General features: G+C 43.5%; 2 protein-coding genes across 6 annotated transcripts in view; one reads left to right on the top strand and one right to left on the bottom strand.

Annotated features, from left to right (window-relative positions):
• Window positions 1-8364, top strand: part of Mtmr1 (myotubularin related protein 1) — an 89944-nt gene extending 81580 nt beyond the window's left edge. For both annotated transcript variants that reach the window (XM_059250256.1, XM_059250257.1), the window contains one exon: window positions 5854-8364. In XM_059250256.1, coding sequence (XP_059106239.1) covers window positions 5854-6018 — 165 coding nt within the window. In that variant the 3' untranslated portion in view covers window positions 6019-8364. The remainder of the gene's footprint in view (window positions 1-5853) is intronic.
• Window positions 8365-9227: 863 nt separating this feature from the next.
• Window positions 9228-27914, bottom strand: part of Cd99l2 (CD99 molecule like 2) — an 85304-nt gene continuing 66617 nt past the window's right edge. For 2 of the 4 annotated variants that reach the window (XM_059250064.1, XM_059250063.1), the window contains 5 exons: window positions 27295-27360; window positions 19465-19503; window positions 18452-18571; window positions 13245-13310; window positions 9228-11924 (listed from right to left, as the gene is read on the bottom strand). In XM_059250064.1, coding sequence (XP_059106047.1) covers window positions 11860-11924; window positions 13245-13310; window positions 18452-18571; window positions 19465-19503; window positions 27295-27360 — 356 coding nt within the window. In that variant the 3' untranslated portion in view covers window positions 9228-11859. Of the gene's footprint in view, window positions 11925-13244; window positions 13311-18451; window positions 18572-19464; window positions 19504-21590; window positions 23623-27294; window positions 27361-27914 lie in introns of those variants that run through there. The other 2 variants (XM_059250065.1, XM_059250066.1) reach the window with 2 other exon arrangements.

Consider the following 27914-nt stretch of genomic DNA (forward strand, 5'->3'; position numbering starts at 1 on the left):
GTAGGACACTGAGCCAACTGAAATAGAGAAAAGTGTACAGAATAAAGGAAGGACATAGGACATCAGGTCTCTGAGATAAGGAAATAGCAAGATTGGCTACTGAGGGCCTCCATGTCAGCATCCAGCAAAGGATGTGTATGGTGTACGACAGTGGGTATCCTCTTAGGGCCCTCTTGGCTTCAGTCTCATACGTGGTAGTTCCCAAGGGACAGACATGACTGGCCTTTTCCTGGGCATTTTCTCTAATATAACCATACTGTAGCTAAGCCTCATAGTTTTCTATTCCTTCAGGCATGCCTTTGCATACTTGTAGCTGAAAGTTTTCTTGTGTCCCACCCGGGCCCTGAGGTTGGGACAAATCTCTCCTACCCATGACCCGTAGCTGCTTGGTCCCAAATACAGACACACAGGCTTATATTAATTTTAACTGCTTGGCCATTAGCTCAGGCTTACCACTGACTAGCTCTTACACTTAAACTCAGCCAATTTATGTTAATCTATCTGTTACCACGTGTTCTGTGGCTTTACTTTGTGCCATTACATGCTGCTCTCTGGACGGCAGGCTGGTGTCTCCTGACTCAGCCTTCCTCTTCCCAGAATTCTCCTCATCTCCTTGTCCCACCTGTACTTCCTGCCTGGCTACTGGCCAATCAGTGTTTTATTTATCAACCAATCAGAGCCACATATATTCACAGCATACAGAACATCCCACAGCACCTCCCCTTTTCTGTCTAATCAAAAAGGCAGGGTTAAACTTTAACATAGTAAAATTATATATAACAAAACAGTTATCAAGCAAGAATTACAGTTACAATATCTAGTCTACTTGTATTTGGCAAAATTAAAGAAAATATTTTATCTATCCTATATTTGTGAGTCTAAAGTTTCATATCTAATTTATCTTTCATCATAACCAATGAAAATCATAATTGTAACTGTCTAGTCTTCAACTACATCAAAGACCCTAGAACAATATAATATTACTTAAGTAAACAGGAAGAGCATTGTAAGCAACTTCCAAACATCTAGAATGACAGAGACAGCTATCTGCCTGGACAGTCATCCAAAGTTCCTCTGTAACATTGGAATATCCGTCTTCAGCCCACAGGCCTAGAGTCTCTCAGTCACTTCTTTCTGTGTACTATAGAATATCTGGCAGTTTCTTCTGTGAAGCAGGAACCTGAAGGACCATTTTGTCTTGCAAAGTTCAGTGGTCACCTTCCTATGGGTCCTGAATGTCCAGTCAATACAACATTTTGTCAAGCAGTCTAGGCAAGAACAGTTTCTTGCCCAAATGGCTATTTTTGTCATGAAGAAAATAAACTCCATATGGAGTGTCTTTGATGCCCACCTTTCTCTCCAAAGTAAATTGGTGCTGCCTGGAGCAGATGTGTCTCACTGTCCAGAAAGTCTAAGTTTTTAAAACATTTTAAATGCCATATTCTGTAGGTCTTTGAAGTGTTTGAAGATTATCTACCTAATTGAATTATATCTATGTATATCTAGAAAACTTAACAGGACTATAAGTTTGATTATCATAGAAGACTAGTTATTAATCTGTATTTCTTAATTATCCATTACAATTTAAATGAGTTACATAAACATAATACCTTAAACAAGAGTAGAAATATACATACAGTATAACAAAATTAACTTAAAATTTGTATCAATAAACTAAAATCTATACCAATATAAAACATTTTTAAAAAGTTGCTCTTTAAAAGTAAGTTCAACAATCCATCCTTTTATCCTATCAGATCTATATCCTATATCTCCATATCATATCCTCCTTTCTTCTTTTAGAAAGAGATTGATTATGACCAATAATAATTTGTAACCAACAACCTAAACAAAGACAAACATCCATAGTCCATCTTTTGGGAATGTGGATATAATTTTCTAGGCTACTTTCTGCTGATATTCTTATGGGGACCCTGAGAAAATTAAGAATTATGGTCAAGTCCTGACTGGAGTAGTCTGTGAGGCTGCATTGTCTGAACCAGTTGCCTTGAAACCATTCTGGATATTGGATCATCTGGGCCATAGTGTCATCAGAGACATTTCATGGGGTCTTGGCTGGTCAAACCTGATCCATCTTAACCTGGAACAAATCCATAGCCTCTTTCTTTCTGTGGAAACAAAAGCAGAGCCTCCTTTCCAAAGCAACATATACTTAGATTCAAATTTTGAAGTCAAGATTCCTTTAAAATATACATATTGGTTTAGCTGAGCAGCCTTTACAATCAAATGTCTTTTTGTAGTAAAAAAAATCCCAAAGACAGTGTAATCCAGACTCTATGTGTGATTTCCATCTTTACATGGCTTATGTTTTATATTACTTTTACTTTCTCTTTAAAGACTTTATTTTTTAAAGCTTTCTATTTTTTTAATATAACTGTTTATATTCCTTTTCCTCTCCCTTCCAAGCCTACGTACATTTTTGCACACATTGTAAATCATTTAAAGTCTTATTCTATCTTAATCTGACTTATTGTAAATCTGTGATCCTTCTCTGACCAGGAGAGATTTTAAACTGCTAAACTGTGTTTTTAGAATGGAAGCAGCAGCCTTGGCTGCTGACTCTGCCCATTTCAGCTTTTCAAAATGGTGGAGGTAATTTCACCTCCAACTCTGAGAGCTATGCTCTCTGCTGACTCTGGGAGGCAGTGGGTCCATGCCTCCATCCAGCAGTGTTGTAGCCCAGAAACCTTTTTTTCCCTGTACTAGCAAAAGCTAAATCCAGCACGTAGCATACTGTGTGGCTTGGAGACACCTCTGTGTTCTGTGATGGGTACACAGCAGTACACAGGTCAAGCCCACACACTGTGAACCCGCCATACTGTAGCTCACGGCTTGCCTGAGAGACACAAGTAGGAATCTGTTTTTAGCTCCATTTTAGAATCTTTTTGTAGCATGAAATGTTAGAAGGTCTTATTAATAAAATCAAATCTGAGGCCAGGTATTGGGTTAATGCTGGAAGATCAGAGAAGCAGAACAAGCCACAGCTACCTCACCTTGCCAATTCCTCAGCAGATCCTGTTTCCTCAGACTGGAAGCCTCTGAGTCCTCATCCAGAATGAATATCAGCTGAACCGATGCTCTAAAGCCTAAAAACTTAACCAGCCAAAAGCTTCTAGTCCCTGGTCTTCACACCTTATATACCTTTCTGTCTTCTGCCATCACTCCCTGGGATTAAAGGCTCACTTCCTGGGATTAAAGGCATGTGTCACCATGCCTGGCTGTTTCCAATGTGGCCTTGAACTCACAGAGATCCAGAGGGATTTCTGCCTCTGGAAGGCTAGGATTAAAGGTGTGAGTGCCACCATTTTCTAGCCTTTGTATCTAGTGGCCGTTCTGTTCTTTGACCCCAGATTAGTTTATTAGTGTGCACAGTATTTTGGGGAACACAATACCACCACATCTTTTTTTTAAAAGCTTTCTCAAGTTTTAGGTCCCACGTTTTGGCACCATTTGTAGCCAAAACTTTTCTTGTGTCCCACCTGGGCCCTGCGGTTGGGACAAATCTCTCTCACCCACAACCTGCAGCTGCTTAGTCCCAAATACAGACACACAGGCTTATATTAATTTTAACTGCTCAGCCATAAGCTCAGGCTTACTATGGACTATCCCTTACACTTAAACTCAGCCTATTTCTGTTAATCTATATGTTTCCACGTGTTCTGTGGCTTTACCTTGTGCCATTACATGCTGCTCCCTGGACTGCAGGCTGGAGTCTCCTGACTCAGCCTCCTCGTCCCAGAATTCTCCTCGTCTCCTTATCCTGCCTATACTTCCTGCCTGGCTACTAGCCAATCAGTATTTTATTTATCAACCAATCAGAGCAACACATTCACAGCATACAGAACATCCCACAGCACATACTTAAAAATGAAGCTCACCTGTGAGAAAACATACAAAAAGCTACATGAAGTTATAAGGTGATAACAGTTCACTGAGCAGCCATGGGTCTCAGACCCTGTATGTTTTGCACCCAAGGTTACATGTGGGTTACTGATGAAGGCTTGATTGAAAAGTATTACTACCTATGACTGGGATAAATGGTCCCATGGGTGTGGCAAATAACACAGAGATCCTAAGGGAGAAATGGAGCATTTTCCCAGTACACAATAGGCTCTGGAACCAGCCTTTGCTATGTGCTAATGGCATTTCTTTCTTTTTCTGTAGCCTGCCAAAATGGAGGGTTGTTTTTTTTTTTTTTTTAACCTTTCTGTTGTTTGGAGCCACCTGGCTGCCTTTGCTCTTTCTCCTTCTGTCAGTCTTGCTGGGTCTCTCCCATCCCACTTAAGAGGGATAATTGCCAATAACACTCAGGATGGTACTTTCAAGTGTTTCAGGATGTAGAAGCAGGACCTGGTGAAAGGTAGGCTTGAGAGACAGACTGGGACCTAGAGGCCAAGCTCAAGATATTACTATTAGCCCTGAGGAAGTAGCCACTGAGGCATGTTATGTAGTAAGCCATATTGTGTCCCTGAGGCCTAGGACCAAGTCCAATAGCTGCTGTGTGTACAATGAATGGGAAAGGAAATAGAGCTCTCCAGACCCTCCCCATGCCTCCTTTGTCCCCAGATGGTGACCTTACTTGCTGCTCACTATCACCCCCAGTCTGAGAAATCTATAAGGGCATTTTTGTATATAAGGGAAAAGGTGTGTCTCCAGTCTCTGGGCTCCTAGTAGGTGCTGAAGATGTCTGTTAGTTTAGAAAGTTGAGCATGATGAATATAAATACTAGGACTGTCTCATCTCTTTGTTGTGCTCCCCCACCATCATCAGGTGAAAAGATAATCAGGGTGAAACAGTGAAAAAGTACTAAATGGGAAGCAAAGGACTGGCCTCCCTAGAGCCCCTGTGTTCTGACATTGCCCTCTAGGGGCTTTCTGCCAGCTCCTGTTCTGGTTGATGAAAATGTGGACCTCTATGTTGAAGAAAGTGCTGACTTAACAGAAGTGTCTGCAGCCAGTGGAGCTATTTATAAAAATGCACAAGTACAGGCATAAAGGAGCTGGGGTCTCATGAACACAGCTTAGTCCAGCAACTTGGGAGAAGCTACTTGCATTTGTGACTCCTCCAAAGGCTGCCTGTCTCTGAGTCTATACATGGTAGCCTTGGTTGACTTGGCTATACTTGAACCTGTTTGCCCCTTCCTGAGAGCAAAGGGAATAAAGAGTGAGGATGGCTTGCCTACCCCAATGCCTCTTCATGCCTAGCTTGTCCCCAGGATCTGCAGGACAGCCTGGGTAGCCATCAAAAGCTCCGACTTGTGGAGACAGAATCACTGTGTTAGTTAATATTATGTCAATGTGACACAGACTAGAGTTATCTGGGAAAAGGGACACTCAGTTGAGAAAATGCCTCCATAAGATTGGCCTATGGTGTTTTTTTCTTGATGATTGATGTCGGAGGGCAGTGCCACCCATGGGCTGGCGGTCCTGGGTTCTATAAGAAAGCAGACTGGGCAAGCCATGAAGAGCAAGCCAGTAAGTAGCATTCCTGCATGGCCTCTTCTTCAGCTCCTACCTCCAGGTCCCTGCTTTGAGTTCCTGCTCTGGCTTCCTCAGTGACTGTGACCTGAGAGTTGTAAGCTGAAATAAACCCTTTCCTCCACAAGTTATTTTTGGTTCTTGTGTATTATCACAGGAATAGAAACCTTGACCTTATAAGACAATCACTTACACTTGGTGCAAGATTGGTCAGTGGTCTAGGAGACTAGACACATAGGCATCTGGGTGGTGAAAGAACCATTAGGGTATGAGCCTAGCTACTGAAATGCTGTGTTTAGAGCAAACCATGCTCCAACAACAGTGTGCTAACAACCTTGTCTCTCTTCACTGCCAGATGCCCATTCACCAGAATCTCAAGGAGCTGCTGGCTGTCAAGGCTGAGCTGCAGAAGCGTGTAGAGGACCTGCAGCGGGAGGTGGCCACACGAACCATCTCATCTTCTTCTGAGAGGGGCTCTTCACCTACCCACTCAGCCACTCCTGTGCACACCTCAGTCTGATGGGCAAGGCCAGTGTCCTGGGCCATCCTACTGCTCTACTGTCTTCTAGCAGCTCAAGGACCTGGCCATTGATGCTATATGGTTCTGTCTTGTCATCTTAGGATTAGGCCCAGAGACCATTTGTGTGGCTAGCTGACAGCTCCTATTGTTAACAAGTACTTCCTTTGTGTGAACAGCTTGTAACACTCTTGAGGGTAGTCTCACAGAGGAGTAACATGTCACAGTCACCCTGTGAACTACCTTGTCTTATACAGGTAGCTTGGGAGAAACTAGATTGAATACAGTGCAATATTTCAGCTTAAGAGAATCTCATACCACTTCTTTCCAAGTTAAGTCCTTTGTTAGGAACAACCTGTTATGTACAGAACACATCACCAGCCATGTCACTGCTCTCAGCCTTTTGGCACAATTTGAAAACTTTAAATGAAATGTTAGTGTGGCAAATGGACCACTGCCACCTGTTCTACAGTTATCTTCATGAAAGAAGTCCTCCTGTACAATTGGTACAATATGTACTGCTGTGTACATACAAGGTATTTTTTAAAGAGAAACATACCTTTATTTTCCTATGTCCTTTTTTATGTTAGAATAGTTGTCTCAGGAGTCATCTGCTCAACTGTGATGTATGAGAAATTCTTGCCCAACAGAGTTCATGCTGACTTTCATGTGGTACATTTAATTATGATTTCAGATGTGTCATCTCAGTGGCAATGTAATATTGTCCTCTAATTCTCGTACTTGCCTTTTGAAGTGGCACAACCCATTCATTCCTTGATAGAGGTAGCAGCAGGTTCCCTCAGGATATAGCAAACTGAATGCTCTGTCCTCTGTCCTTGTTGCAGGTAAACTGAGGACTCAAGCAGTAATTCTATGTGTGTGTTGGCCTCCCTCTATGTCAGCTCTCTAAAGGATCAAGTCTTGGGAATTACTCTGGGCATTGGACCTTGCATCCTACCACTTGTTAAGATGTCCAGCACTGGTGTCAGAGCAAGTCTTTCACCTGTTAGATACCTGGACACCACATCTTCATTTATCACAATCTCTTCTCAGTTTATTCACATGGCTGCCTGTCTATACTTTAAAGCAACCAATGTGCTGAAGCTTTGGTTTAGAAAGCATAGCATGCTCTTCCTTGATTTTCCTTTCTCAGAGCCAGCCTTGGCTATCTAGGCCTCTCTCCACAGTTAACAAATGAGCTCTGCTACTCCATCAGTCCTTCTAGGAATGAATTTCCCATCAGCTCCTCTGTGTGCAGTACCAGCATCCCCATCCCCACTGCCATGCCCATTTTTGCATGTCACAAGGTCCTTCAGAGTTGGAGATGTGTTTGAAGCTGCAGAGAGAAGCACCTGAACACAGATGCATCACATCTTCTTCTGGTCATTGTCAAATCACTGGATGCCATGCAGTCCTACACGTTGACCTAGATTTTCAAAATGTATTCTTAAAGAGTTTTCTACAACTTCATACATAGAAAATAGATGATTTTTCAACTTGGAACCTTCGGATTCTTACAGAAAACTATCCAACCATAAGATAACCAGAGACATTTATTCAAAGTTTGATAAGCTAAGATCAAGTCTCCATTTTTATCATCTGGGGGATTTGTTTCTAACCTATAGTTTAAGTGATATTAGCTTTTGATTTATTCTCCTCATGTATACAAAACCTTATTTGTAAATGGATAAACTGCCATACCTGAGATAGGACTGCTGTGAGTTCATGGCCAGTTTTGGCTATATATTGAGTTCTAGACCAGCTGGGCTATATTGTAGAACACTGTCTCAAAGTCAATACCAAAAAAAATAAAAATAACATAAACTACAATATTTTTCCTTCATATACCTTTTAAAACTGGGAACATTTACCCATTTCCCCTAGAAATACTGTGTAATTCCCTAGCAATAACAGGACTATTAAACATAGGGTGGACTGGATGATGCTTTGACATCATCAAACCAGAACCAGAGAAGCCATGAGGGCTGCTGCTTGCTGAGGTCAGGTAGCCTGGTACAGATGGCTGGTGGAATGGAGATCTGGTTCCTGGTCAAGCCATGTCCTCCCAGCTGTGTTCCTGCAGCACCCCTAGAAATTTCCATTGGATCTTAAAGAAGCACAAGAGAGTATTTCCCTTTGTATGTTTCTAGCACAGAACTGTTTCTAAAACAACTTGAAGTGTAGTTTTCTTATCTAAGCAATTCTTTCATGTTTGTTTTATTTAAGTACTAGAATGTAAAACCTTTAAGGTTCAGATTTTTAAACAACTAGTACAATATTGTATTTGCCTCATCTGATGCACTGTATTCCAACCTGCAGTTAAAATTATAATATGTTTGCTCCTTGGTCTTTTTGTTGTCCCTCTCTATTAAACATTCCAATAGTTTTTCCCCCCTGAGGAAAATTAGTACTAATCAAGTACCATATGTTGAATGCTTACTATATGCCCGACACAGTTAATATATGTAAAGTGCCCAATGCTATTTGATTGACTTACTAAGTTGTCAGTAATTTATTGGGAGTCTTGAGTGTTTGGGCTGGAACAGGTAGGTGATCTGATTTTCAAATCTGAAAGTCCCCTTGTTCATAACCTTGAAGAAATGTTGAAGACACAAGACCTGGAATAACCAGAGGCAGTGGGTCCTCCTTATGTAAATGCAGTGTTCTCTTTGGTCCTTGACTACTCTATGGGACTGTACTTTTTCAAGGTTCTAAAACCTAGTGTGAAATTACACCATCTCCTGTGTGTCACCATTCTTTAATGGTCTGACGTTACTCATCCTCTTCATGTGAATCATGGCTGAGTTAGCAAGAGAGCCCAATATTAGGCATAGGAGGGTTGGACTACCTCCCAGGCTGCCACCTGTAATAGTGTCCCCATGGAAGAAAGCACACTCACTTTCAGGATTGAGCAGTATGCTCCAGAGCTACCTGGATGGTAGAGCCAATGCTGATCCTCCCAAAGGAACTGATGCTGTGGCAAGGGTGCTCTGCTCCAGCCTCTCCCTCATTCCAGTATGTCAAACATGCCATGCTGCAGTTCCTGTACCATGTGAGCCCTCCATCAGAAGCCCTGAGATTGGGGACTTTGTGGGAGGAATAATAGCAAAATGCTCAAGACGCACCTTTGGCTGGGGAGAGGGGAATGAAATCAGTACCATATCACAAATCACAACAGGAAAAGATGGATAGTATCAGAACACAAGGAGCTGTTGGATTCCATTTTGTTTAATGCAAACACTAGACCATTTACAATTCACACTTGGACACAAGCACATAAAACAATGTACAGGGATTCTGGCAGTCTCCAGCACATCTTCCTCAGAGAACTGGTACTAACCACAACCCAAGTGGCTGAGATAGTGGGCCTGTCCCACACCAGGGTGGGCAGCCCCCTACATCAAGCCACTTGAGAATGTTGAGCTTTTTTTAAAGTTCTTCCTGTCAAGTCACACTGATACAGATCTGATCTTGGCAATTGGGTCTTCTTCATTTGCTTTCTCTCTTCTATCACCTGGGACTAGCTCAAGTTGGCCAACTCAGCCTTCGGGGGGGACATAGTTACAAAACCAGTCCCAAAACTTCTACAGGCCACAATGCCCCAGCAAGTATAAAATGCCAGTGGGGAGGAGGAGCCCGGCCCCTGGGATGAGATTGTATGAACAGGAGGCCGATGGCCCGCCCAGGCCTGTCCAGCCACTTAGCTAGCGCCTGCGGGCTGAGTGATGGGTTTTATGCAGAAGGGCTTTATGCAGAAGGCACCGAGGTAGCTAAGGGAGAGCAAAGTAGCGCTCTTTTTTACTGGAACCAGTGCTATTGAGAAAATAGTTTCACAAGAGGGCATTTATTTTACATCATGGCTGTGGAGTTCAAGGGCTTTGCCATCAGACAGGCCTCAGCATAAAGGTAGACAACCCCGTGAGATTACCTTAGCTACATGTCAACAGGCCAGAGATACTAAAAATCTTCCTTAAGCCACCTCTAGCTCAGCACTGGCCAGAGGGTGGCACCACCATTGATGTCCTTGGTGAGGCCCAGTCCTGATGAAGTTGATAGCAATCTGACCAGCAAGTTAGGAGGTTCTGGAAACTGACACATCTTGCAAGCAATGCCTCCCTTGCTAATTAACTTCCTGAAGAATAAAGGGGGATTCCTGAGGCCATGTTTTTTTTTTTTCCATCTTGGTACCATTTCCCCAGTGTTCCAGTCTTCCTATCAGATCCACAGACCTAGTGTGTCTGGGACCAAAGGCCAATCAAAAGGGGTATCTCATAGTCCATAGGAACACTCAGGGAATGGGTGTTCAGGCTGCCTGGAGACATGATACCACCAGCCCTCCACCATGAATAGTCTTTAAACAACAAACACACTCAAGGCATGCATTAGACAGCACAAGATTTCAGTGGTTTCTTAAGGTAGGCGTTGCCTCATCCCAGCTCAGCGGATGTGAAGGAGCCAATTTACAGCCTGTGGAATATATGGGGCCATCATGTTGTCCAGAGGAGCTGTGAGTTTTGTTAAGTAGGATCTTGCCTTCCCAATGATACACTCTGCTTTCTGAAGTGCATTTTGACCTGGTAAATTATTAGTTCACATTACAGTAGCTTAGCTTTCAACTGCAGGGTTCAGTACAGAGCTCACTGGAGCCAAGGGCCAAAAGCCAATGGAACAATCCAGGAAGTAGCCAGCTCTTGCCCAAACTAGATGGTAGCAGGCAGCTCTGGGCCAGCCAGGTGAAGCCCTAGTCCTTGGGCTAGTTTCCTACATTTACCACTGTGAACATGGCCAGAGCCCTCTACATCATAGCAGACAGGGAGGACAGTTACATAACTACAGAGGCAGCAGGGACATTCCACTCAGCTGAGCCAGCTTCTTTTCCCCCACCCCTCCCCCTTCCCCAATCATGCTTCTGGTTTCCATGTTCATTCTCAGGATCTGTAGCTTTTGCTACTCAAATAAGATCATGTACAGGGCAGAGGTGAGCACCTACCCCCCAAATGGTAGAAAATTTGTTTCCAATGCAGAAGTTACCAGACCAGCCAGAGACCCTTATGGAATCTGATGGGAATCAAGCCTGCAAGTCACAGCTCCTACATTGTTCTCCAGATTCTTAAACTCAGGGTGAGACTACTGTGAGATGCATATTTGCACTAAAATAACTGAAGAGCCCCCACCTGGACAAGCTCTCTGGAATCTGAGCAATATAAAACCTGAAGTTGGAAAAAAACAATAAAATTTTTAAAAATGCCTAGGTGTTACGTGGTGTGTGTGTGTGTGTGTGTGTGTGTGTGTGTGTGTGTGTGTGTGTGATGAAGCTTGACGCTAGCTGATTTGCTTCTTGCAGGGGCTTCATATGTGCCAGATGCTAGCTGAGCATCCTACTCACAGCCCTTAGTGGTCAGTGCCACAGCAACCCCTCCAGCATATAGGTAAAGAGTCTCATAGTACCTAGGGATTGCTTAAGCAGAAATGTTTTCCTTCAGCGCTGTCTCCACCATCCTCTTGTTTACCATCACCTTGGTTCTACCTCCTTTTTTCCATGCTAAGGCTGGAGCAGACTGTCTCTATGGCCCAGCAACTTCCAATGCTGGTAATCTTCTCAAGGCAGGTCTCAAGTCTCAGCACCAAGTCTCTTCAGAGGACCTGTGGCAGAGTAGTCACCATATTCTGCAGGACAGGGCACAGAAACTACACTCACAAATACCTAAGGCTTGTCCAGAAAACTCAGCACAATAAGAAGCCAGTGGCATGGGAAGAAACTTGAGGGAAGGGTCAGCAAATGAAATCTGGAGCTGGGTCACAAGCAGTGGTACCCTTCCTGTGCACCTGCCACTGAACAGGGCCTCAGATCCGGTGTGGCTCGGGTGGTGGAGGCTCTGCAGACTGTGTTTCTTGTTTTGAGTATGTCACTAGGGAGAGAAGACATGTGTTAGGAGAGTTTCAACCTCGGCTCTACCCAAGTTCTGTTAGAAGTTTAGTTCCATATTTCATGGACAATTCAGCACATCCCAGGCCTGCTCAGTGCCCCCTGTAGGGACTGTTACAGGCCTTGGATGCCAAGTTCAGGGTGGGCCAAGGGAGAATAAAGGCAGAAGCCTGTCATACTGCACAAAAGAGTTCTGCCTCTATTTCCTCATCTAGGAAATGGGCATGCTTCTGTCAAAACTTCTGGATTACTGGATCTAAAGCATTCATCATAGCACTCTGTCCTTGGGTGCTCACTCAGTGTTGATTAAAGTATTAAAATTGTGGCAGAATGCTCCTATATAATCCACAACTCTGCATTTGCATCCAGGACCATTTCCATACCTTTGGTGCTGCACTACCAGATAACTTCTATAAGCAGTGGCCTGGGGAATCTCATTCTCCCTTATAGACCAGGTATAGCCAGGTCCTTCCTCAGCACCCAGGTTCCATAGCTGCTGTCCTGTAGCTCTGGTCTCTTCTCTACTCCTTGTCTGTGCCACCACAGGCTCAGCTGAAGGAGAGAAGGCTTATCACACTGCCTCATGAAGCCATGCCTTCCCATCAGCATTCTTGGACCACAAGAATGTCCATCTCCCTCTCATTTGGCCTAACCATATGTGGCCTCTAGTTTATGGTAGCCACTGAACCCCAAAAGTGCTCAATGACCCCAGAGAGGGTAATAGAAATAGATAGCTTTTAACTACGTGTCTCTTTGTCTTTAGTCATTTTCTAATTGAAAGGTCTAGAGACAGATGTGAACCCACACCTGTAATCCCAGCACTCAGGAGGTAGAAGTCAAAGCTCAAGAATTCAAGGCTACTCCCAACTACATAGTGGGTTTGAGGCCAGTTTTGGCTACCTGAGACCTTGTCACAAACATACAAAAATTTTAAAAAAATAGACTAGAGGTCTAGATGTGAAACCTTCCACAGCTCTGGATGAGCATGCCCAGGATATATGTGTGTCTGCTGGCAAAGAGGTAAGGTGTCCCAGGATCACATTCAGATGATTCAATAGTTGGAGATGAGCAGTAAAAGAACCTAGAAGTTATCACCATGGCACCAGTGTCCCCATTCTCAAGAAACAGGGAGGCCAGCTGACCAGTCACAGTATACAGGCAAACCTGGGCCCCTGAAGTTTTTTGATTAGCAGACATTCCAGAAGCCAATTCTTCTGGGCCTTCCTAACCCAGTTCTATTCAGTGCTGGAGCCACTGAATTTGGAAAGCCTTCAGCAGAGGACAGTGATGGAGAAGTCCTCACCTTGGGGTTCTTCACACACAACGGCTTCCAGGTTCTCCCCCTTCACGTAGTCTGCATTGAGGCCCTCTGCAAAGAGCCAGAGCAAAGTAAAGGAGGCACAAGGAAACAAAGGATCCCTCATGATTGAAAACTCCTGACTGAGTCCTCTTTGACAGTAAACTCTGCCAGCCCCCCTGTCCCTGGATCACCAACACATCATCTTCTTGACAAAGACTGGCCACCAAGGAGCAAATTGCCAAGAACTTCTCATCCCATCCTTGCAAACAGCATCATGCATCAAAGGCCCAACAAACCTACCCCCCTTCCATAAAGGACCACTGCCAACATGTCAAGACAACAGCAAAGAGGGTATCAAATGACAGTGCTCTGGACCATCCATAGGACCACATGAGGCCCAGAGTCCAGGGAGGTGGAGAGGGAGAAGGAGCCAAGAGCTAAGGGGATGACTGATGAATGCAGGGTACGGAAGGGCAGATATGGATGTGCAGGGCTCACTCTGGAAATGCCAGCATATGACCTTCCCAGCAGCACCTGCATGCACAAGGAAGCCAACTAGCTTCTCCTGACCACAGGAATGACTGATGTCTCCACCCATGCTTGGAGGGCCAGGGTCTACAAACAGCTGCTCTACTGTAGTTTGTGATCTGGCTTCCCCCACCCCCACATTATCCTCAAGGGCAATGAAGCAACTCAACAAATCATCCTCTTCACTCAGGGACTTGGAGCAGCCCTCCACCCCTGTTTGTATAAGTCTTCTTATCTTCTGTGTCTTCTCTCTCAATAACTGAGGGCCTGAGGGAAAATAGGTTCTGATTCTAACTGGCCAACTCACTGGACACAAGTCATTTTCCTGACTTAATAGCTGTTGGGTTCAAAGCAAAAGCCAGATGGGCCTGTGGGGGGAAAAAATGTAGGCAGTATTCTTCAGCAGGGGTGGATAACTACCATGCAAAGTCAGGCAGGTGATGGGCCCAGTGCCAATGGGTGGGAGCTGGAAGACATGCCCCAGGCTCCCAGACCACTGCCCATATTCCCAGTTGGCAAAAAGGAGATAGCCTTTTTCCTGTAGTGGCTTCTGGGATATGTTCACCCATGGGTATCTGAGTGCCTCCTCTCTACCCCATGGACATCCCTGACTCCTGCTATCTTGGGCCTGGAAATAGATGATGTGGCAGGAGGCATCCTCACAACATATCAGGAAAAGCTACAAATGGTATGGTCACAGGCAAGTTGGTGAATGCCAGGGAGAGAGGTGAGGTAGAGAGCAGGGAGAAGGGAATAATGAGGTTTCCAGGGCCAAAGCACAAGAAACATGAGTAAGTCAAAGCATATTGTTACCTTGCCCTTCTGCTGCATCTGAAGGCAAGACACAAAGCTTAGAACCCTGGAGTAAGATCTCAGCTCCAGGCAACAAACCCATTGGGTATTTACATAAGATTCACTGATACTTGGCACTGAGGGTGGGCAGGGAAACTGAGTGTTCCCAAAATGGGAACCCCTTTGGTAACAACAGAGGTCGGAGGCCAAAGAGGTAAGGGCAGGTCCTCCTAGCAGCCACCTGCCAACTCCCTGGAGCTTTCTATCTGCCCTTCCAGATCTCAAATCACTGGAGGCCATGGTTGACTCTAATCGGCAGCCCAGCTGGACCATAGAGATTAGAATCAAACACTAAAAAGTTAGCCACACACACACAAGCATCCTTGGAATCCTTCCTGATCGTGTACCATCACAGTGCAAGTGGCAGTCACACTGTCCCACAAAGTTCCACAATGGCCAGTCAAGACAAGTGCAAGCTTGAGTTCTAGCTACAGACATGGAAAATGCAGGCTAATCCAGACTTGAACAAGGTCAGCAGGGGGCACTGTGGCAGCACAGTGAAGCATAGATGATGCAGCCACAGACTGGCCAGAGAGAAAGCTCCTTGGAAGAGGACACCCCAGGCCTGAACCATAAGAGTAGAGAGGAGCAATGCAGAGAGGAAACAGCAAAAGCTGTACCCTGGAGAAGGCAGAGTATATAGACAGAGAAAATGGCTATAGGGAAGGAAAAAAAGGAGGGAAGACTTCCTGGGGACAGGGAGAAGCCAAATGGCCAGGACTTTGAATGCCAAGTTCAGCTCAGGGTCTGGGCTGTGACCTTGTAGTCATCAGGGAACCTGGGGAAGTCCAGGTATTTTTAAACAGGTTGCACTGAAGAAGGTGAAGTGTAAGGGAGACAGAGTCAGAGAGGTTGAAAAAGGCCTTGGCATGGATGGGCAACAGTAAGAGGGAAGCACTGTAGGACTCCAGACTTCTAGCTTGGGAGGACAGATACAGGAGTTGGGGAGACAATGAAGTCTAAGCTCTAAGCCCCACACAAGCAAGTCAGCTTGCCTAGCCTGCTTGTTCAGCTTGTCAGCCCTCCTAACCACCATGTCCTTAACAAAGCAAGTAGGCTAGATGAGGGTTTTACCCAGACTCTCCCAGTCTCTGTCCCTTCCTGTTCCACTATGACCTTGGCTGAAACCCCTCCATCACATGAAGCTATGCTAGGCTTCTCTCATCATTATCTGTGACCTCATTCATTAAACCTGTAAATGTTACCTTACCTGGGAGAGGGATCTTTGCTGACACAATTGAGGATCTCAAAATGACTGCATTCAAGATTTAAGTTGGAGACAGCATTAAAGCCAAGGAACACCTGTATTGCCTGAAAAGCTGAAAGGTATAGAACAGCACTTTCTCCAAGGTCTCTGCGGGGAGTGTGGTCCTATGAGTATCTGTTTTGGAGACAAGGCCTTACACTATAGCCCAAGCTGGCCTGTAACTCATTCTGTAGCACAAATTGCCATGGAATCACAATAATCCTCCTGCCTTAACCTTACTAATTCTGGGGTTACAGACATGTGCCATCACATTTGGCTCAGAAAACAAGTTTCAGTTGTTTGAAATCACAACGGTTCTCTGTCCTAGAAACCACAAGAAGCTTAGACAGCTGAGCTGGGTAAGAGTGCTCACTAGTGAACCTTTCTGGTATACCCTGATGGCTCCCAAATTGGGGCATGGAGAGAGGCATTGGGGCTGAAGGGCTTACATTTTCATTGCTAAGGCTGAAGCCTTGACTAGACTCCCTAACCACAGAGCAGGAGAAATTATGAGAAAACCATGTCACAAATGGACTGGATGTAGTACTTACAGCAAAATTAGACTTTTGTCACAAATGGACCTGATGTAGTGCTTCCAATAAAATTAGACTTTTGACACAAATGGACCTGATGTAGTGATTCCAACAAAATTAGACTTTTGGCAGTTATGAAGACAGAACCAGGCCTCTAGCTATTCCCAAGGTCTGCCCATCACTGTCTAAGAGCATCACTGAACAGGAGACTGGCTAGAAATTAATAAAAAAAAATTTCCTAAATGACACTAATGACTTTGATCAGTCATGCAGAGTAGCGTGTTTTTCTTAGTTAATTTAGCTCAAGTTCAAAGTGTTATCTTTTTATCTCTTCACAAGGCCATCTGTAGAATGCTTATCCAAACTCCTGCTTCCCCCTCTGGCCAGCAAGAAGCTGAGTTATTCTCCCCAAATACTGTGAGACCAGGACCATGATCTCTTCCTTGAGGAGAGTATATAGAGATGGCAGCCCCAAGAGCAGCCACGTGGGTGGACTCCCCATCTCATTGCCATCTGTCTGCTAGGGGAGAGGATGGGAGGAGAGCTGCCATGCCTCTGGAACAGAAACTTCCTAATACTCCCTCTGTTTTCTAAGGCACCAAGAATAAGGCTGGAAGAGATGGGGATGATAACCATCTTCCCATTTCCTTGTTCCAGGCACAGTCCAGGAAGGTGACACAAAGAGCTGTCTCCACATACCATGTACAACCTGGGCCCTTTGTGAATGTGTTCAAAAGGTCTCCCTCCAAATATTCTACCAGATCCAGGGTAATCGTTGGCCTCATCTAAGCCATCAGTGGGTGGGACCCCCATCCTTTTAGTCAATTAGAAAGTCCCTTTGCTTTACAGTTGAGGGGGTAGGCAGAGGTAGGAAAAATCTAGTCTTCATCCCCAATATTTCCTTGTTCCTAACCACCCTACCACCAAACTTGTGGATGCATGTGCATGTGGTATCCTTGATGAAAAATGTTCTACAAGAGCAAAAGAAAAAGGCAATACTATGGTCAGATGATGAAACAGTTGTAATGCCCAAACTCAAAGCGTCCCAGGAACCAGGTTAGTTTCCTAGGAATCTCAGGTCCAGGTGCCACCAAAGGCAAAGGCCCATAACAAGGACATGTAGAGACTGAAAGAGATGGCCCAAAGCTTCCCAGAAAAATCGAAGAATCTGAGGAAGGTGGGGAAAGGGGAAAAGTATGGCTGAGTCATGTACCCTCCCTTGAAGCATAACTTTCCAGCCCTGAAATAGAGACATTCTACTTGACATATTGATGCTGTGGTACTGAAACCAACAAATCTGGTCCTTTTTTTCTCCCTCAACAGCATCGTCAGAGGCTCCATGCCATGGGGTGAAAATAGCCTTCTAAGACTGGAGACCCTCTGTAACTATTTGATTTCCCCATAGGTACTGACTGCACTCATGGCTACAGCCTGCAACAAAAGCAATCTGCCCTCTAAAATTCCAGCACATAGGAATGAAAAAAAATCACTCTGATTTGTCTTTCATTACTACACCTTAAAATAACTTAGGAGTTCATACATTTTTAAATGATCTGACTTAAGGAGGAACAGAGGCATCCAGGTGACATATCAAGAAATTAAGATCAGAAAGGAGCAACACCAGAATCATGAGAGGCCTGAAGATGTACACTGCTGTGCCAAAGATACTCTAGTATACCATGGTATTCTAATTGGCAGTAGAAGGGGCTGTGACACCGGACCTCTGAAGGCCCAACATCCACTTGGATGAGATCTGAGGTCATAAGGATCTCTTGGGGTTCCTCCCAATCTATGGAAGTAAAACATCACAGTGTTCACTGAGCTTCGTTCCAACAGAAGTATGGCCTCTTCTAGTTGAAATGCCTGGAAAGTCAAGATCACATAGTCTGGCCCTATATGTTCTTCCAGACCAGGATACACTTTAGTTCAGCCTGAATTTGCTTCTAAAGATGTACAAAGTGTACCCCCTAGGAAGCCTACTGCTATTGAGCAGGTAGGGGAAAGGATGAGAACTTGCCTGGGCCCCTTTCCCTGCTTGGGTGTATACTTACGCTGAATGCTGAAGCAAAACTTCTTCTGCTGGTAGGAGATATAGCTGGATACAGCTCCAATCAGGGCCATGGCCAGGGCACTGGCAACACCTGCAATGGTGCCAGTTTCTGTCGACATGCCTGGATGTGGAAGAACAAATAGAACTGAGTAGACAAGACCCCAAACTCCAAGTGACAACAGTTCATTCAGGATTCTGCTGCTCTGATAGCCTCAAGTTATGCTGGCTCAGATGTCCATAATCTCCAAGTCCATGTAGAAGAGCTATGCCACAGATACCCAAGGCATGGCAATGACACAGTGGCCCCTTGGATTTACCAAGTGCTTCCAGTGTTCCATAAAGACTTTCATCTTGAGAAACATGAGAGGCAGATTGCAGTCCTCTCTCTTACAGAGACCCAGCCAGTTATCTGTGTCTGAAGTTAGTGGTTTCCCATTGGGCCACCTATCCCAGGGCCTAGAACTTCATGTTACTTCCACTGAATGGTTGCTCTTCTCTGCTGTTTGCCTCATGATTCTATTGGTAACTGTGGTGATTTAGATGTGAACTATCCATCTAAAAGCTCATGTGCTGAAGAATGTCCTTTATGCAGCAATGAGGAGCAATAGAACCTTTGAGATGTAATTAGATCATGAGGCTCCACCCTCAACAGGGGATTGAGTTGCAGTGGAATGAATTTCAGGGCTGCATTATAATAGCCAGCTATCTGTTTCTAAGAACCCATGAGATTAGGTGAGCAGCCTTCTCAGTCATGGGTGTCTGCTATGATAGTTCACTTCCCCACAGGCCCAAAGGCAACAGGGTCAAGTGACCATGCACTAGAACCTCTAAAACCATGACCATCATGTTTTATTGTCTTTTAAATTATATATTTTCAGTATTTTTCATGGTGATGGAAAGCTGACTAACAGAAACATTCAGGGAGGGGCAAAGAAAAGCAACTCTAAGACCAGAGTGGACCAGTGTTATTCTTCCTTGTGGTTCCAACAGAAACCTTAGGCCATAGATACCCACCAGATCCAGGGTCATCATTACTGCCATAACCACCACCACCTGGAGAAAAGACAAATATACTTAGTGTCTGCCATGACCCCTATGAACCCAAGACAAGTAGGCTTGGGCCTCCAGAAGGCCTCCTGAAATGATCGCTTCCATATACTAAGCTCTTGTTACATATAATACTCTCTAGGCTCTGGCTTCAAGTTTAATTCTTCATTATACACTAGGAGAAGTTCTCTTAGCATCCCTGTCTTACAAGGGAGGGAGCCAAGGCTTGCAGGCAGATGAAGGATGATCCAAAAGAAGTTAGACCTGACTGCAAACTACAATACCAAGTAGTATCTCCTGCACACCTATACCAAAATAGTTGAAACACAAACAAATGCAAACACATAAAACCACATCTAATATTTTCACATTCAAAATGTTCTTAAGTATCACAGAGATGCAGAATAGATTAATGCTAACGCTAATAGAAGTTAGGGAGAATGAGGGAAGAACATTAGCCCTGCTTATAAGGGTCATAGGAAAAAGAGCCTTGTGACAGAATGATTTATCTGATTATGGTGATACATTGTCACCACATGAAAAAACTGTAAGGCTAACACACACACACACACACACACACACACACACACACACACACACACACACTTCCTCAGAGAAAACCCCCTCCCCCAATTCCTGGAGAAAAACTCAATGACAAGCAACAAGAAAGATCCAGAATGTCAACTGGCCATGAGTTCATCCTGGGGCCTAATACTCACTGACAGAAGATGATGTTCTCAGGACTTGTTGGAAATTGGTAGGGGTACTATTTTAGGAGAAACTACTCTAGGATGTTGGAAGCAACAAGCACTGACATTTCTTTCACTAATCAAAGAGTCTAGGTTTACAAGTATTAAAATATTCCACTGTAGTGAAAGAAGGTAATGGGGATGAGCAGGTGGGATGTCAGAACTCTGTACTTTCCATTCGGTTTGCTATGAGCCTAAAACAATTCTAAAAATAGTCTATTTTTTAACAGTCTTGGCAGAGAAAATGAAGTTTGTTGTGTTACTATGTGGAGCTGAATCTTTCAGTTAAAAGCATTTCATAAAGGCCTCTGATTGCCTATTTACTAAAAGACGGGCTTAAGAGAACTGGCTGCTCTTGCAGAGGACTTGAGTTCAATTTTCAGCACCCACAAGGTGGCTCACAACCATTGGTAACTCTGGTTCCAGGGGATCCAGCACTCTCTTCTGGCTGCCTTAGGTACCAGGCATGCAAGTGGTACATAGACAAACAGGCAGAAAAAAACACCCAAACACAGAAAAATAAATAAATAATTAAATAAAATTTAAAACCAACAGCAGCATTTTCATTTTGTTTTGTTTTTGAGGCAGGGTATGCACTCCAGGCCAAACTGAAACTCCAGATCTTTCTGCTTCGGCCTCTAGAGCAGTGATTCTCAACCTTCCTAATGCTGCAACCCTTTAATACAGTTCCTCATGTTGTGGAGACCCCAACCATAAAATTATTTCATTGCTACTTCATAACTGTAATTTTGCTACTGTTATGAATCGTAGTATAAATATCTGGTATACAGGATATATGATATGTGACCCCAAATGTTGAGAACCACTGCTCTAGAGTGATAGACTTGGAGGCATGCATCACCACACCACACCCTGCTGAGCTCCAGCATTTTTGACAACACTGCACTGGAGAAAGAAGAGCAGGATAGAGTGCAGATTAACAAGCACTGACATTTCAGCAGTAAGTGTTTACAGTCCAATCTCCTCTGCTGTCCGAGAAGTGGTCATTGTCAAGGGTAAAAGCTAAGCATTCACATAGGCACACTTTGTGGATGTGTTCAAGTCACCAGCTTCCTGAAGTTTGGACTTAGTAATTCAATGTTTTCTTCCTTTCATCTCAAAACGGAGTATGGAAAGCCATCCTAGACAAATCTGTGAACTTCAGGCTCAGTGAGAGACCCTGTCTCAAAAATTAGGGTAGAAAGTGATTGACAATGACACTCAACATTGACACCTAGCTTCCACTTATGTGCACAATATACACACACAGACACACAGACACACAGACACACGTGTGTGTCTGTGTGTCTGTGTGTCTGTGTGTGCATATTACTCAGTTTAAATCTTTCTGTCCATTCAGTCACATGAACCTGAACCAAAGTGAACCACCTTGGTCTATCACTGGAATACTCAGGACAAAGTCATGGCCTTCATCCCTCTTTGGCTTCTGAGCTCCACTCATTCTCTCCAAGCATAGGCTGAACCAAGCTGCTCTACAAAATTCCCTGTGCAAAAGATAATATTAGGACAGATGACAAAGGGTTAGCTTTTAAACATGATCATAAAATCAGAAATGCAAAATAGAAAAGATTCTATCAAAAGTAAGAACTTCAGTAATAAAAGCATAAGCAAGATTGAGCAAGTGAGTGAGAGCAAATAAGAGAGACAGAGACACTCTTGTGCCTCAAAAAAACATTACAAATAAGTGCAATAAACTGTATGTGGTAGCACACACTTAAATTCCTGCACAAGGGAGGCTAAAACAGAATGACTATGTGTTCAAGGCCAGCTTGGGCTATATAATGAGACAGTCTCAAAAACAAAATAAAATAGTGAGATGGGGAGAAAAGGGAGAGAGAGACCTAGCATACCTATGAAGTGAAATTTAGATGTACTGTCATCTACCTGTAATCTCCACACTTAGTAGACTGAAATAGGAGAATTAGGAGGCAGAGGCCCTGTCTCAAAACAAACAAACAAGTAGAATGATAACTCCCCAAATACTGACAAATGTGTACCTGAGAAGGGACTAACTTAATCAGAAGAAAAATGCAAATGAAGCTCGGCGTGCCTTAACATCCCAACACTTTAGGAGGGGGAGGAAATGAAAAGAAGGGGAGAGTCTAACAAGGATATGGAGAAACTAGAACCCTCATACATTGTTAGTAAGGATGAGAAATTGCCCAGCTTCTGTGGAAACAGCTTAGTAGCTTATGGAAACATGAAACAAAGTTACGGCATGCACTAGCAATATCACTTCTATGGTTTGAATGTGTTCCCTAGAATTCAAGTTGCCAGAAGCTTGATCTTTAGGGTCATATGTTAATGGTATTTGAAAGTGAGGCCTTTGGGAGATAATTATGATTAAATGAGGTCATGGGGGTGGAGCTTTCAGGTTGACCTCTGGGTTTTATCAAAAGAGGAAGAGATACACAAGCCAGCATGCTTGCTCTGTCTTACAAGTGATCCTTCCCATCACATCTGGACCCAGCACAGAGGCCCTAGCAGATGCTGAGCATATGCCAATGCCCAGACATCCTTGAGACAGTTGAAAATTGTGCCCGTGTAAAAACTTCTATGTATTTGTATACAGATGTTCATAGAAACATACTTCATTCATTATGGCCTTTGGTACAGTGGTCCATGAACTGTCAAGTAACTAAATAAAATGTTTGGCAATATGTGGAAAAAGGCTCCATAATATAAAATAAATTGTTACAAAACAATGAAGAAAGAAATGGGTCAAGGACATGAACAGATCACAAAATATATTGAGTTTCTAATAACACACAGATTCAAGGAAATGAAAATATGTTTAGGACAAATGTTTTGTTCTGATTGAACTCACAAAGATTACAAAGCCATAATGCTTGCTGGACTGAGGTTAGTATTGGAGAAAATGGATACCTGCTTACTTCCTAGCGAGGCAAATGGAGGTTGGTGCCACCTTAATGGGAAATCATTTGGTAATGTCAGTTAGAGTCACATGTTTTTAAAATGTATGCATCTTATGACTCAGCAATTTTAGTGCTAGGAATTGGTCTGACAGAAACAACTGTGGCCTTTCATATTTGGCCCAACAGTGTTCAAAGAACTGTATATAATTGAAAAGATAGAGGAACCACTACACAAAATAGGCTAAAGGATAAATAAATTGTGGTATAATATAGTGTTAAGTAGTCACTGATGGTATTTCAAAATAATCTACATAATAGAGAAAAATATCTTGAGTATTACTGAATAGATACTGGTTTTAAAAGGATAGCATATGCTAGATATAGGAACACATACCTGTAATCCCAGCACACAGTCAAGCTTCCTGGGAGGCTGGGGCAAGAGGACTGCCCTGAGTTCAAACACAGGCCCAAATTTCCTCCTGTGGTGTATATTATACTGTAATTTGCTTTCAGGATACACATCTGCTCACACAGATAGTTATACAGAATACCTAGCTCTAGGGAACCTATCTGTAACTATAGTGACTGTCACTGCTACAGAGACTGTTACTGCAATGGTAGTATGCACTCCTATAAAAGGTCCCATAGAGATAGGGACCACATAGCTATAGCAACCACCATCACTTGGATGGACCCGGTAGAATAAGAGGCATTACCTCAGTAAGGAAGTTATGTGCAGTGGTTTGAATAAATCTTGCTCCATGGAAACTTGTGGTGAAAGTTGATTGCCACTGTGGCAGTCTAATGCTTTTGTCCTGGGACTAGGTTAGTTGCCACAACATTGGGTTGTTACAAAGAGAGCCTGCCCTTGTGTTTTGTCTCATGGGTCTGCGTTCATTTGACCTTTTGCTTTTCTGCCATGTTAGGGTGCAACACAAGGCATTCACTAGATGTAGCCACCAATCTTAGCCTTCTAGCTTCCAGAACTGTGAGGTAAATAAACTTCTTTTCCTTTATTAATTACTCTGCCTTGGACATTCTATTATAATGAAAGAGAATGGATTAAGATGTTGTGAATAAGCTCTGTTGTCAACAGAGGTGTCAGACTCCTAGTATCTCAAATACAAAGACAACAATGCACATATAGACGTCAGCCTTGAGTTCTACAGAGCCACTTACTGGGAGAGACAGGGACACAAGGCATGTGCTTGCCCTTCTCTGACGGCAGCTCAGTCCGTGGCTTACAGTGAGTGCCTGACGCAACCGGTTGTCAAGGACACAAAGAGTCATGGAACAGTAGAGTGATTATGCCTACAACTGTTGGGGAGGTATTCAAGTGTTTAAGGACATTGTGAGTGTCCCAGGCTTCCAACAAAACACAGCTAGGGCTTTTAGATATTTTTTAAAAGTATAATTTTTTAAACCAATAAATAAAGCTGTGCATGGTGGTGCCTCCCTTGAATCTAGCATCTAGAAGGCTAAGGCAGGAAGCTCATGACATCCAGGCAAGCTGGGGCTACAAATAAGACCCTGCCAAGAAAAAAAAAAGGAATAAACAAAAAAGGAAAAGACATTACTGCAAATGACTTACAGTTACCAAATAAAATCAAATGGGCAAACCATGTCGAAACATACTGAGTGCCTGGGCTAACCACCAAGGTATTCTCACTGTTGCAGAAATTCTCCCAGCCACATCTTGTCTATTCCCCACCACAGAACTGAGAATATTCTGTAGATAATCTGGTGTTGTCTTGTCCTGATCTGATATGGGACTTTAAAACACCCAATGTTACATATTAAGGATAGCTCACAATAAACCTGTATGTTCATGCCACACTCCCTGGTGTGTTGTAAGGACTTGAGGTGTCTGTCATGTCTCTACACTACAGAACAATAGAAACACTGGCATGTATTCTCTCATGTTAAAGCTAGAAAGATTGTGGAAATAAGTCCAAAGAAACCACTCTGGAACTTCTTCCATCCGTGTTAGGAAAAGAAGGAGGCTGCTGGCAAACAAGGGCAACAATCTGAGTCCAGGAAGGGCAAGGGAGGTGTAAGAGTAGAAGGTTTACAAACAACTCGCCTCAATAGATGCAAGAGGACCCAGTAACAAACTCATTTTGAGCCAGACACAGTCTGCCAAAATGTTGTCTTGAGAAAACAATACACAACAGATAATATATTACTTCAGAAATCCACTCTAGAATAATAACTGAAGCTATGTCTTGAAGACTAAAGCCTGGGAAGTGCACTAATTGAGTTTATAATTTATGTAAATGTGACGCTTTCCCTTCACCCCCACCCCCGCCCAATCATGAGCTTGTTTTGGTGTAAGGGATGGTGTCTGTGAATCTCACTCATGTTCCAGTTTCACCCTTTGATCTTCTTTCCTGACACCTATGATGACAGAGGGAGAAATTGAAGCCAACAATTGATTATTCTTTACAAGGCAAGCTTCAATGAGCCTAATTAAAGAATTCCCTAACACTTCTCCCTTGCCAAAACAAGTACTTTTAATGAAGAAAAGCCCCTGGCATGTCACTCAGACTTTCAATCTTGTACATGCTTACATATGCGACCACTGCTCTCATCTTCCCATCTGGAAACACCAATTGTCACCCAGGAGTAATTGGCTCATTTGCTGGTTTGCCCTTTAAATGCTCCATGTTCTCCTGACAACTGGAAGTTTCATTTAGAGGCTTTTAGAGCTTTTTCCTAGAGATGACACCACCTGGAAAGGTGTTTCTGGGGACAAATGTGACTATGGTACACTTTAAGCAAAAGAGAACACTGTTCCTATATGAAAGGCACAGTGCTTGCAAGAAAGAAGCAAATGCTTCAGTCAGGGCTTAGGGAGGGGGTCTTGAAGTATGATACCCAGACACACTCACAACTTGCAGCTTTCAGACCCTGCTACAATTTTCCATTGCAACAGGGAATAATAAGGAAAGGGTGTCAAACATCATGCCTTATCATTCTAACATCTTATCACAAATGATTGTAGAGGCCACAGTTGTAGCGTTTTACACCTATGGATTCCAACATAAACACACCCACAAGCCTGCTTATTTCTCAGACCCCATATTTAAGATCCAATTTGACATATGATATGATGAAAGGTTTAAATCATTAATAGCTGGGGGAACTACAAACATGTGACTTTGGGAAGGACATGACTATTCAGGGCAGCATGAGAAGTGAATGTATTATAATGTCTCCCCAGTTGTGGTGATGGTTATTGAAATCGACAACTATGATAAAATTTCACACACACACACACACACACACACACACACGCACGCACACGCACACACGTGTACATACACACCAGTGCATGTAAGATGAGATTTGACAAAATCCCCAGGTCAGTGGGTGACTTTATTGTACAGATGTCAGCTTCCTACTCTACGTAATCTTTGACTGTGGATTTGCAGTCAAGGATCCTTGGGAGAAGCTGGGTAAAGAGTATACAGGAGCCTTTCTGAACCATTTTAAATCTTCTACCAGTCCTAAACTATTTTTAATACAAAGATATTATTAAAAGATCTGATTTGCTAGGTGCTTCTTTAAAATATTTGTTATGTTTGAACCCTCCCACTGCATGGAAAACTGGATCTCCAAGTAGGGTGGGCTGTCTTGGTAATACCATGATACCTCCTGTGACTGTCCTACCACAGCCTCTTGGTGCTGCCTCATAAATAGGTGCCTGTTAATAGTGGGGACACTAGCCCAGGCAGGTCCCTTGGCTTAAAGAACAACAGGGCGCCGGGCGGTGGTGGCGCACGCCTTTAATCCCAGCACTCGGGAGGCAGAGCCAGGCGGATCTCTGTGAGTTCGAGGCCAGTCTGGGCTACCAAGTGAGTTCCAGGAAAGGCGCAAAGCTACACAGAGAAACCCTGTCTCGAAAAATCAAAAAAAAAAAAAAAAAAAAAAAAAAAAAAAAAGAACAACAGGGCAAAAGGGCAGCTTCTCCAGGATGGCTTACAAATGGGCCCCCACCCCCAAGAGTGACAAGGCACCTCCCAAACAAGTAGAAATATCTAAGGCTTATTTTTCAGAGGCTGAGTAAGAATGGCAGGCTTTACCTGGAGATTTGAATGGTAAACATCTGAATGAGAATTGTGTGTGGTTGGACAAAGAAATCTTCCTACCTTTATTCTTATCAGGTTTGTATCCCCCACCTCCCAGTATGTCCTCAAGATCCTTGTCTGACAAACCTAGAAAAAAATACATTTCAGTGACAAAACTATTTCAGCAGCAAAAAATAAATCTTGCCAATGACACTTGGATGTTCTTCATGGTACTGGGAATGTGGCTCAGTGATACAGTACCTATAAGGCCCTGAGAACCATGTCTGGTGCCAAAACTAAGGAGAGATGGGGAAAGAAGGAGGAGGAAGGGAAGGAAGATGAGAGAGAAGAAAGAGAATCCCACTGCCAGTATATATGTTCTGTATAACCTCCAGTCAACTTGAGTTTTTGTGTGGCCATAGAGAAAATGAATATAATCCTAGTGATTAAGTTGCATTATATGCCAAAGATGAAGAGATTTTTGTCAAAGTAAATTAAGAGCCTGACTTAACAAAGTTATCTCTTTCAAAGCTTGTTTTAGGCTTCCCTGAGCTCAGACATGGGAGCTCCCTGTCCTCTTTCTCCTGCTGGTCTTAAAGGAGCCACTATCTCTATAGCTGAAGGGAAATATACTCTATCAACAACCACATGACCTTGTTCTGAAGAGAACCTCAGCTCAGATAAGACCCCATCCTAGGACC

The sequence above is a fragment of the Peromyscus eremicus genome, chromosome X (assembly GCF_949786415.1).
Source record: "Peromyscus eremicus chromosome X, PerEre_H2_v1, whole genome shotgun sequence".
Classification (NCBI taxonomy): Eukaryota; Metazoa; Chordata; class Mammalia; order Rodentia; family Cricetidae; genus Peromyscus; species Peromyscus eremicus.